This window comes from Mya arenaria, chromosome 10 (assembly GCF_026914265.1).
Source record: "Mya arenaria isolate MELC-2E11 chromosome 10, ASM2691426v1".
NCBI lineage: Eukaryota > Metazoa > Mollusca > Bivalvia > Myida > Myidae > Mya > Mya arenaria.
Window position 1 is genome coordinate 66,375,104 of NC_069131.1, and position 10,987 is coordinate 66,386,090.

The window sequence follows — 10,987 nt, forward strand, 5'->3', positions numbered from 1 at the left end:
CCACATTATGACGCCAATGCTCAAACCACATTATGACACCAATGCTCGAACTGTAGTATGACACCAATGTTCGAACCACATAATCGCTAATGCTAAAACCGCATTATGACACCAATGCTCGAACCACATTTAAATGCCAATGCTTGAACCACATAATGACACCAATGCTCGAACAAAATTATGACACCAATGCTCGAACCACATTATGACGACAATGCTCGAACCATAGAATGACACCAATGCTCGAACCGTATTATGACGCCAATGCTCAAAACACATTATGACACCAATGCTCGAACTGTAGTACGACACCAATGTTCGAACCACATAAACGCTAATGTTAGAACCGCATTATGAAAACAATGCTTGTACCACATTATAACACCAATGCTTGAACCACATTATGACGGCAATGCTCGAACCACATTATGACGCCAATGCTCGAACCACATTAAGACGCCGATGGTCGAACCACATTATGACACCAATGCTCGAACCGTATTATGACGCCATTGCTCGAAACACAGTATGACACCAATTCTCGAACCACATTAAGACGCCAATGCTCGAATCACATTATGACGCCAATGCTCGAACCGTATTATGACGCCAATGCTCGAAACACATTATGACGCCAATTATTGAACGAAATTAAGACGTCAATGCTCGAACTGCATTATGATGCCTTTGATCAAACCACATTATGATGCCAATTCTCGAACCGCATAAGGACACCAATTCTCGAACCACATTATGACGCAAATGCTCAAACCACCTTTGACGCCAATGCTAGAACCGCATAATGACACCAATACTCGAACAACATTATGACGACAATACTCGAACCACATTATGACGCCAATGCTCGAACCACTTTATGACGCCAATGCTCGAACCACATTATGACGCCAATGCTATAACCACATTATGACGCCAATGCTCGAACCACATTATGACGCCAATGCTCGAACCACATTAAGACGCCGATGATCGAACCACATTATGACACCAATGCTCGAACCGTATTATGACGCCATTGCTCGAAACACAGTATGACGCCAATGCTCGAACCACATTAAGACGCCAATGCTCGAACAACATTATGACACCAATGCTCGAACCGTATTATGACACCAATGTTCGAACAAACCTATGACGCCAATGCTCAAACTACATTAAGACGCCAATGCTCGAACCGTATTATGACACCAATGTTTGAACAACACTATGACGCCAATGCTCAAACCACATTAAGAAGCCAATGCTCGAACCACATTATGACGCCAATGCTCGAACAACATTATGACACCAATGCTCGAACCGTATTATGACACCAATGTTCGAACAGCACTATGACGCCAATGCTCAGACCACATTAAGACGCCAATGCTCGAACCGTATTATGACACCAATGTTCGAACAACACTATGACGGCAATGCTCAAACCACATTAAGACGCCAATACTCGAACCACATTATGACGCAAATGCTCAAACCACCTTTGACGCCAATGCTAGAACCGCATAATAACACCAATACTCGTACAACATTATGACGACAATACTCGAACCACATTATGACGCCAATTATTGAACAAAATTAAGACGCCAATGCTCGAACCACATTATGACGCCAATACTCGAACCACATTATGATGCCTTTGATCAAACCGCATTATGATGCCAATTCTCGAACCGCATAATGACACCAATTCTCGAACCACATTATGACGTAAATGTTCAAACCACCTTTGACGCCAATGCTAGAACCGCATATTGACACCAATACTGGAACAATATTATGACGACAATGCTCGAACCACATTAAGACGCCAATGCTCGAACCACATTGTGACGCCAATACTCGAACCACATTATGACGCGAATGCTCAAACCACCTTTGACGCCAATGCTAGAACCGCATAATAACACCAATACTCCAACAACATTATGACGACAATACTCGAACCACATTATGACGCCAATTATTGAACAAAATTAAGACGCCAATGCTCGAACCACATTATGACGCCAATACTCGAACCACATTATGATGCCTTTGATCAAACCGCATTATGATGCCAATTCTCGAACCGCATAATGACACCAATTCTCGAACCACATTATGACGTATATGTTCAAACCACCTTTGACGCCAATGCTAGAACCGCATATTGACACCAATACTGGAACAACAGTATGACGACAATGCTCGAACCACATTATGACGCCAATCCTATAACCACATTATGACGCCAATGCTATAACCACATTATGACGCCAATGCTATAACCACATTATGACGCCAATGCTATAACCACATTGTGACGCCAATGCTATAACCACATTATGACGCCAATGCTATAACCACATTATGACGCCAATGCTATAACCACATTATGACGCCAATGCTATAACCGCATTATGACGCCAATGTTATAACTGCAGTATGACGCCAACGCTCGAACCATATTATGACGCCAATGCTCGAACCACATTATGACGCCAATGCTATAACCACATTATGACGCCAATGCTATAACCACATTATGACGCCAAGGCTTTAACCGCATTACGGTTCTAGGATGGCAAGATATTTGATTCTTAGTTTCAAACGTTTTTACTTTTTACACCATTAAGAATATACTTTTGGACAGAATAACATCAAGGTCGAGTTGTCTGTTTGCAAAATCTCTTGTCACCAAGGCTTGATTCTCGGACTGAATTAGGTTTGTGGTCACTAGGCATGACAAATTTGTTTTCCTAGGGCGGCTTCTCCCACAAAACATGACCACACTGTGATGCGACATCGTGCCAACATGAGTGTCTTTAGGGCCATAATCTTGTGTCTCTAATCAGGGTTTTTTCTTCAACATTTGACGACCCGGCTTGTCCCTGTAGTTTTCATTATATCACTAGAAAAAGTTTAAACTAAGATTGGGCTAGAAATGAGGCTCCTATAGTGACAACAATGTGGAGTTGACTGTGTGACCGAGATGATCAGGTGTTAAACTCATCCCAAATATCAAACTTGTCCGACTCAGTGCACGTGATAGGGCTCAAGACGAAGACCCCTTGCCCTCGATTAAGAGACTTACTAGTCATTAAGTCAAGCCGGAATACAATGCATTTTATACAAGTCTCTTTTTTGCGAAAATATGTTTTAATCTAGGTTGGTCGTAATCAGATTTAAGCTTCATTATAAATTCCCTTAAAGCACAGAATTTGTCCTTGACGAAGGGTTTTATTCAACAAATTTTATTTAAAGCTGCACTCACACAGATTTACCGTTTTGACAACTTTTTTATTTTATTTTTTGTCTAGGAATGAGGCAATTTTTGCGTAGAAATCAGCAAATCAGTAATATAAGACTGCTGACAAAAGATCACATCGCAGATTTTCATATTTCTGTTCGAAAATTGATTTCTCAATGATTGCAATTCAAAACAACACATTTGCAACCCAAATGGGGCAAATGCAAGATGCATTACAACACAGTGATCCAAAACAGAATAGGGAACATTAAGTTTATTTTACACATCCAAAATATATGACAAAACGGAATGTTTCGTCTATTTGCAGATACAGAAGCGCTCAATGCTATTGCTGAACGCTTCAGTACATCTGGCTGTCGTGCGCGGTGGACATCCGGTAGAAGCGCATTGGTCATCAACGAAACACACTGAAATAGATGGAAATTACTAATGGATAGTTCGTTTAAAGTATTTTAGGCTGAGCACTTGCAGTGTAGATTTTTGGTAAGTTTAAAAAATATCCAGTGAGCTAATTATATATGTCACTCAGGTGGTGGTTAGTGTTAGGTAGTGGCATATAACCACCGTCTACAAAATATCTATATAAGTAGGAATGCCATTTTCGCCCTTTTTAATACCGGATGTAAATAAACACCACATTAAATCTGAATATTGCAGTATAGATGCAAATAAATTGCTTAGTGACGAAACAAATTGTTAAAAAAACTTATTAATTTATATCCTTAAAATTTGGAGCAAAAAACATAGTTTTAATATAAGATTTTTTAACCAAAATATTTGATAGTATATCCGTCTATCTCATAAGAATTTGGAGTATATACGCTTTATTTCTAACCAAAAACCCCTAACAGACTTACTTATATCTTACAAAGCTCTTAAAACATACTTAACTGTGATAATAGCTTACGTTTTTCGCAAGTACATACGCCGTTCATGGCTGTGTTACTGGAGATCTGGTGGCAGTATGGAGTGTAGTCGACCGTCTTACAATGCATGTTCTCCGCCTCGCCACAGTGGAGGCTTTTCTCTCCATCCACGTGACAAGGGTTGGACATGACCGCGCCTGCGAACAAAAATACTGAGCAATGTTAAATTGATATTTTGATATTTGGGCGTGGGCTGTTTCATATTGCATGGTCACCAACTCGCCACACTGGAGGCTTTTCTCTCCATCCACGTGACAAGGATTGCTCATGACCGCGCCTGTGTACACAAATTACTGGGAAATGTAAGATAGATTTGATCTTTCGATATTTCAGCATGGGGTGTTTCACATTACCTGTTCTCCGCGTCGCCAAAGTGTGTTTTTTTCTCTTCAGCCATGTGACATGCGCCAGTGTACAAAAACAACACCATGATAAGTAAAAGAGAATTGACCGATTGCTATTTAAGCGAGAAGTGAGCAGTGTTACATTGTGTCTAGTCATAGTTGACAATTTTACCAAATTTTAACTTATTTTTTCAAGAGTTTTGAAGTTAAGTTTACATAAATATTAGCAGTTTTCATAACAACATACATGTATTATTTTGCAATACCGTATATGACAACAGTAACAACACAAAGGCTCAGACAATACCTTTTTTTGTTCTTGATTTTTAACTCCGAAGAGCCAATAACTCGAGGATATAATCAATTGTGTGCGATGAGGTTGTTTTTTATTCATTATTTTGGGAAAATGACCTTTACCCAAACTGGGATTCATTGCATCGTTTGCTTGTTATTTTCTTATTTTTTTTATTTTTCTAAAAAGTGATTGTATATATTAAATAAACGCATATACTCGTTTTAACCATTTATTTGTGGATATTTTTAACATATTTACAAGTATAGCTTCTTTAATTAAATAAATAAATAAAAACATTGTTTCTTTCTTATCTCTGATTGGGAATTTTCATTCAATATTTTGGCGATTTTTGGAACTTTTTTCTGTTCGGAACATATATATTGTAGAAATACCGCAAAATAACTCTGGTGAATATTATAGAGAAAACATGTTATCGTAAAAATTGTAAAAAAACATTAAAATGTGCGTTCTTAATCAGAGTATTGATGTAAGCCCTAGTAATGCGTATAAAGGAAACCCTTAAAATGTTGACTTTTATTTTGGTTCGTATAGTCTGCCGAGCAATATATCGTCGAAAATACTCTTTGGTGGCTATTTATATCATGACTTGTATTGACGTGTCATGTAACGAAGGGTGATCTTTATAAATTTGTTTATGACGTCTCTGTCCACTTATGACCTTCAAACAATGTCTTATCTTTATCGACTTTGCTCCTGGGCCTCCATACATTTATAAAACTGTCAAATATGTCATCAGCATATCATTGTTAAGTGGATAGTTTTCTGATGTTTCCTGATACAGTGGCCACACTTGATTGAATGAGTTTGAATTATTAGTCCAAAATATCAAATCCAAAATATGCCATTTAATGCGAATGTCTATGGGCAAGCTCAAGCTATAATTTTAAGCAGCTAGGCTAGACTGTAATTATTCTATGTTTCCCCTCCCATGGCGCAGGTAGATTGTGTGTGAGCCTGTCGGTTGATAAATTGTTTCATATTCATTATTGTAAACAGAACAGACAACGAACGTTTATGCGAAGGCTGTATTGGTTCTTGTTTTATTGCATAAATGATGAATTGTTTTGTTTTAAATATCTTTTTAGAGCCTAATGTGCCAAGCAAGTTTTCCATACATAATAGTTGTTATTTCTTCTTTACTTCTATATTCTCACATAATATGGAATGTCAGGCGAGTCATTGAAATATACCAAACTGTAAATATGATATTCTTGAAGTGCAAATTGGAATGAATTAATTTAAGGCGGTAAGAGTGGACGGCTGCCATAACTCAAATAGCTACAGAACAAAAACAACAAAACAAACTTACCCACAAAAGAAATAACGAAAAACAGTGTAATTTTCATTGTTGCACTTCGGGAGTCTATTGAAATACTGTTTAAGAAACGTAAAACCTTACACAAGCATACAAATATGGAACAAAGTGTGATAAAACTTGCAGAGATAAGAGACGTAAGTGTTCTAAATGTGACAGACCTGTTACAAAATTTGTATTCAAGTATCGCATACATAACTACATGTATGTTAATTTTGTATGACGGTGACCCCAAATTATGATGGTATAATAAGATTGAAACGTTATTGGCTATTTATAACTTGTTAATGTGCTAAACGGCACACACTGTATTTTTGTATTATCAACGTTGTAAGCATCTGTGACGTAATAAAATATGAAGGCTCAATAGCATTGATAATGTTACATGGTGTCAGAAATCAGGAAATATTCGCGTCCACAACCATAAATAATCGTTAAAAACGGGTGAAACATGGCAATGAACATTCCATTTGACCATTCCAGGCTGGATTGGGGTGCGCGTGACCTGTATAGCGAATTTCAGCGGTTTAAACAACACGTAGAATTTACGTGTCAGGGCCCTCTCGCCGGGACGGAAAAGAAAGTCCTCGCCTGCTGGGTAGGCATGTGGATCGGCCAGGAAGGTAGGGAGATCTACAAGACACTCGACTGGAAAGAGGGAGAAAAGGATGACAATACTAAGATCCTTAATAAGTTTGAGGAATACGTGAGCCCGAAGAAAAACAAAAGGATCGCACGTTTCAAGGCTCAACAAAGGAAACAAAAGGAAAGTGAGCCGTTTGACTCTTACATAAAAGACCTGAAATTACTTGTGATGGATTGTGAATATACAGATTCGAGTGACATTCTAATTGATCTCATAATAAACGGTGTCAGGCAACCCAAAGTGCAAGAACGAATGTTAAACAAAGGCAAAGACTTGACTCTCAATGATGCCATTGACATTGGACAGCAATTTGAACTCGCACAGACACAACTCAAACTCATGCGTGGGGAAGAGGTTCTCCAGGTCAAATCCAAGACCCACAGTCCCAAACTAAAATTTAAATCCAAAGCCAAGCCTTGGACCAAAGGGAAACCATCAGCCAACCAACCAAATAAATTCAACTGCACTAGGTGTGGCAAGCTGCATGAGACGGGCAGTTGTCCTGCTAAGGTTACTACATGTAGTTACTGTCACCTGCAAGACCATTGGGCAAAAGTATGTAGAAAAAGACTTGGGCAGAAAAAAGTGTATGTGGTACAAGGTACCGATTCCGATCACGACACAGAAGACGCACTGCACATAGACGTATGTACTGACGTATGCACCGCAGTAATCAGTGACAAATGGGACACAGAGCTAGTGATCCAGGGTAAAAACATACAATTTAAAATAGACACTGGTGCAAAATGCAACATTATAACCAAAAATGCACTCAATGACCGGCCAGTCAAACCTATACTGGGCAGATCAGCAAGAACATTAAAGTCGTTTACCAACCACATTAATAAACCAGTTGGAACAGCAGACATGCAAGTGCGTCACAAAGGAGCCAGGCACCAGATTCAATTTGAAGTCGTTGACATTAACAATGAAAATATTCAAAGTGGAAACACGGCTGAACAAATAGGCTTAATACAACGTACTCTAGGAATTCAAGAAACTCAGGTTCCGCAACCTGATCATGAACTATTTCGCGAGTTTCCCGAACTTGTCAAAACAACAGGTACTTTACCAGGGGAGAATAGTATTGAGATTGACGAATCAATCTCAGGAGTTGTACATCCGGTGCGCAAACTTCCGGCTGCGATTAAGCCAAAAGCCATAGAGGCACTACGCGAAATGGAGCAAAACGAGTATATCACGCGAATGGACGAGCCTACAGAATGGGTAAGCTCAATGGTAGTTTCGCTCAGGAAGGACAAAGTCAGGATTTGCTTGGATCCTAAAGATCTTAACAAAGCGGTAAAACGCGCCCATCACCCTATGAAAACAGTTGAGGAAGTGGTACAAAACATTCCAGGCGCAAAAGTGTTTTCAGTGCTCGACGCGAAATCTGGCTTCCTGCAAATTAAGCTCGACCAGAAGTCCTCTTACCTAACGACTTTCAACACACCTTTAGGCAGATTCCGATGGTTACGTCTACCATTCGGTATCAAGTGTGCTCCAGAAATATATCAGAAAATCATGGATCAGATGATTACGGGAATCGATGGAGCTTTCGCGATTATAGATGACATACTCATAGCGGGAAAAGATGTAACAGAGCATTACAGAATACTTAAGGAAGTAGTGTCTAGAGCGACGAGCTACAACCTTAAACTCAATTTCAATAAATGTTTGGTCCGTCAACCGTCCGTTCGGTACATGGGTCATCTTGTGACGGAGCATGGGCTGATGGCGGATCAAGACAACGTGTTCGCGATTGTCAATATGCCCGCGCCAACAGACAAAGAAGGAGTCCGAAGACTTCTCGGTCTAGTGCAGTATCTCGCGAAATTCATACCGAACATGAGTGAAGTTGACACCCCAATCAGAACGCTACTCAAAAGTGACATTGAGTTTGAGTGGGGGCATACACAAGTGAAGAGCTTCGAAAAGCTCAAAAAGCTTTGCAGCTCACCACCGGTACTTGCATACTATGACGTCAGCAAAGAAGTTCAAATCGAGTGCGATGCCAGCAAAAATGGGCTCGGAGGCGTCATAATGCAGAGTGACAAAGTAATTGCGTACGCTTCGCGAGCTCTAACAGAGACAGAACAACGGTATGCGCAAATCGAAAAATAGATGTTGTCGATCGTTTATAGTTGTCAAAAGTTTCACAGTTACATCTTTGGCAAATCGGTGACAGTGTACAATGATCACAAACCACTGGAACAATTATTTGCCAAACCACTACTCGCGGCACCCATGCGTATCCAGAAAATGATGCTACGCCTACAGTGGTACGACATTGATGTGAAATACCGCAAAGGAAAGGAAATGCATGTGTCGGACGCGCTATCGAGAGCATTTCCAAAGGCGAACGCGAAAGACAGTGACATTGCTGAAATGATTCAGTTCATATCGATTAGCCCTGCGAAATACTAAGAAATCAAACGGGCCACGAAGGAGGAACTCGGAATCCTTCATGACATTATAGTGAAAGGCTGGCCCGATACGCGATCTGAAACGCCGTTTGAAACGAGACCGTACTGGGACTCGAGGGATCAGCTATCCGTGCTGGACAGTATCGTTTACAAGGGACTACGAATCGTCATCCCGCCAAGTCTACGCGACAACATGTTGAGGCTCGTACACAAAACTCACCTCGGGCTCGGTAAAAGCAAGCAGAGAGCTCGTGAAGTTATGTACTGGCCAAGGATGAACAGTGACATTGACACTATGGTAAGCAACTGCTCAGTGTGTGCAGAACAACAGAATCAGCAACCAGCAGAGCCACTGAAGCCAACACTGACGCCAGATCTGCCATACGACATGGTCGGTTGTGACGTTTTTCAGTTTCGGTCAGAGAAATACTTGGTAATTGTTGACTATTATTCTAAGTACATTGACACTGAAAAGCTAGAATCGGAGACAACTTCAGATATAACCAGTGCACTCATGAAAGTGTTCAGCTCACACGGTATTTCGAACACTCTCAGATCTGACAACGGACCGCAATTTAGTTCAAGACTTTCTGTGAGGAGCATGGAATCATTCATCAAACTTCCAGCCCACACTTTCAAAGCTCGAACGGGGAAGCCGAAAGAGCTGTACAGACTGTGAAACGCATGTGGAGCAAGTCTCTGAACAAAAACTTGGCTCTGCTGGACTACAGGACAACCCCTCTGGATGGAGTGAATCTATCACCAGCACAGCTTCTTATGGGAAGGAGGCCCAGAAACTTGTTATTTGCCTACAAAGCAGTGCTTAAGCCAAGCTCAGTTGATCCTAATACAGTTAAAACGCATTTAGATCACCAAAAACAACGTCAAAAGCTGTATTACGACCAGCGCAGAGGGGCAAAAGAACTCGTGCCTCTCCAAAATGGACAAGATGTGAGAATAAGTCCAAATCCAAACTCACAAAACCCAGGAAAGTGGACACCAGGTATTGTCGTAGAAAAACACGACAAGCCCAGATCTTTCGTAGTGCAGAGTGGAAACCGCCTGTACCGACGTAACCGAAAACACCTACGAATGGCTACTGAAGGTGCAAACAACACGGCACAGTGGTCCGGACCAGACGACACACCAACGCAGACAACTGCGGAAACGCCATCTTCTGCTCCGAACAGCCCAGCGTCAAATCCCAAAGTGCCAGACAAACCAACGTGTACTAGTGAATACAGTACCCGCTCTGGCAGATCAGTGAACAAACCTCAAAAACTTGATTTATAGGCAAAGTTGACATTTCAACAGCATTGAATCATTAATGTGCCAGTCAGGTCTAATAATTACATTCTGTTAGATCACACAAGTGTCATAGTATCAAGGGGCAGAATAATCCCCAGTGTGACACAAAGTTAGATTTACATGTTTAATTACTTTTTAGTTTAAAAAAAAAATGAGGCAAAGAAAGACAAAAACTTATTACAGATCATTTGAGACATTTAGCAAAAAGAGTTGCTTCCCTTAGACTAGCATATCATCATACATCTACAGTGAAATCAAATAGACAATGCTTGCAAAGCAAAAGTTGAACATTCACATGTGTGTATCATTTAGGAAACTTGAGACACTTACTAGCTTTAGTTAAAGAAACCTAAATATAAAATTGCATCTAGTCAGTTAACTTAGTCAAATTCAAATATATATGTCATACCATCTAGTCATACTTAATAATGT

The 10,987-nt window shown here is 40.2% G+C and overlaps 2 protein-coding genes across 2 annotated transcripts; one reads left to right on the forward strand and one right to left on the reverse strand.

Annotated features, from left to right (window-relative positions):
- Window positions 1–3,512: 3,512 nt before the first annotated feature.
- On the reverse strand, window positions 3,513–6,267 carry LOC128204172 (uncharacterized). The gene is made up of 3 exons (XM_052905544.1): window positions 6,170–6,267; window positions 4,182–4,337; window positions 3,513–3,681 (listed from the first exon to the last, which is right to left on the reverse strand). Exons 1-3 carry the CDS (start codon window positions 6,204–6,206, stop codon window positions 3,572–3,574), a joined length of 303 nt encoding a protein of 100 aa, XP_052761504.1. The 5' UTR covers window positions 6,207–6,267; the 3' UTR covers window positions 3,513–3,571.
- A 359-nt stretch (window positions 6,268–6,626) lies between these two features.
- LOC128204935 (uncharacterized protein K02A2.6-like) lies at window positions 6,627–9,926 on the forward strand. Its single transcript, XM_052906336.1, has 2 exons — window positions 6,627–8,879; window positions 9,270–9,926. The coding sequence occupies exons 1-2, from the start codon at window positions 6,627–6,629 to the stop codon at window positions 9,924–9,926; spliced, it is 2,910 nt and encodes a 969-aa protein (XP_052762296.1).
- Window positions 9,927–10,987: the final 1,061 nt, after the last annotated feature.

Bases quoted from the DNA above. Each gene is read 5' to 3' on its own strand.
- LOC128204172 (XM_052905544.1), bottom strand. From the start codon at position 6,206: ATGAAAATTACACTGTTTTTCGTTATTTCTTTTGTGG. The intron at 4,338-6,169 runs GTAAGTTTGTTT...TTTTGTTCGCAG, and splicing joins TTTCGTTATTTCTTTTGTGG to GCGCGGTCATGTCCAACCCT. The intron at 3,682-4,181 runs GTAAGCTATTAT...CATCTATTTCAG, and splicing joins CGTATGTACTTGCGAAAAAC to TGTGTTTCGTTGATGACCAA.
- LOC128204935 (XM_052906336.1), top strand. From the start codon at position 6,627: ATGGCAATGAACATTCCATTTGACCATTCCAGGCTGGATTGGGGTGCG. The intron at 8,880-9,269 runs GTAATTGCGTAC...CGGGCCACGAAG, and splicing joins TCATAATGCAGAGTGACAAA to GAGGAACTCGGAATCCTTCA.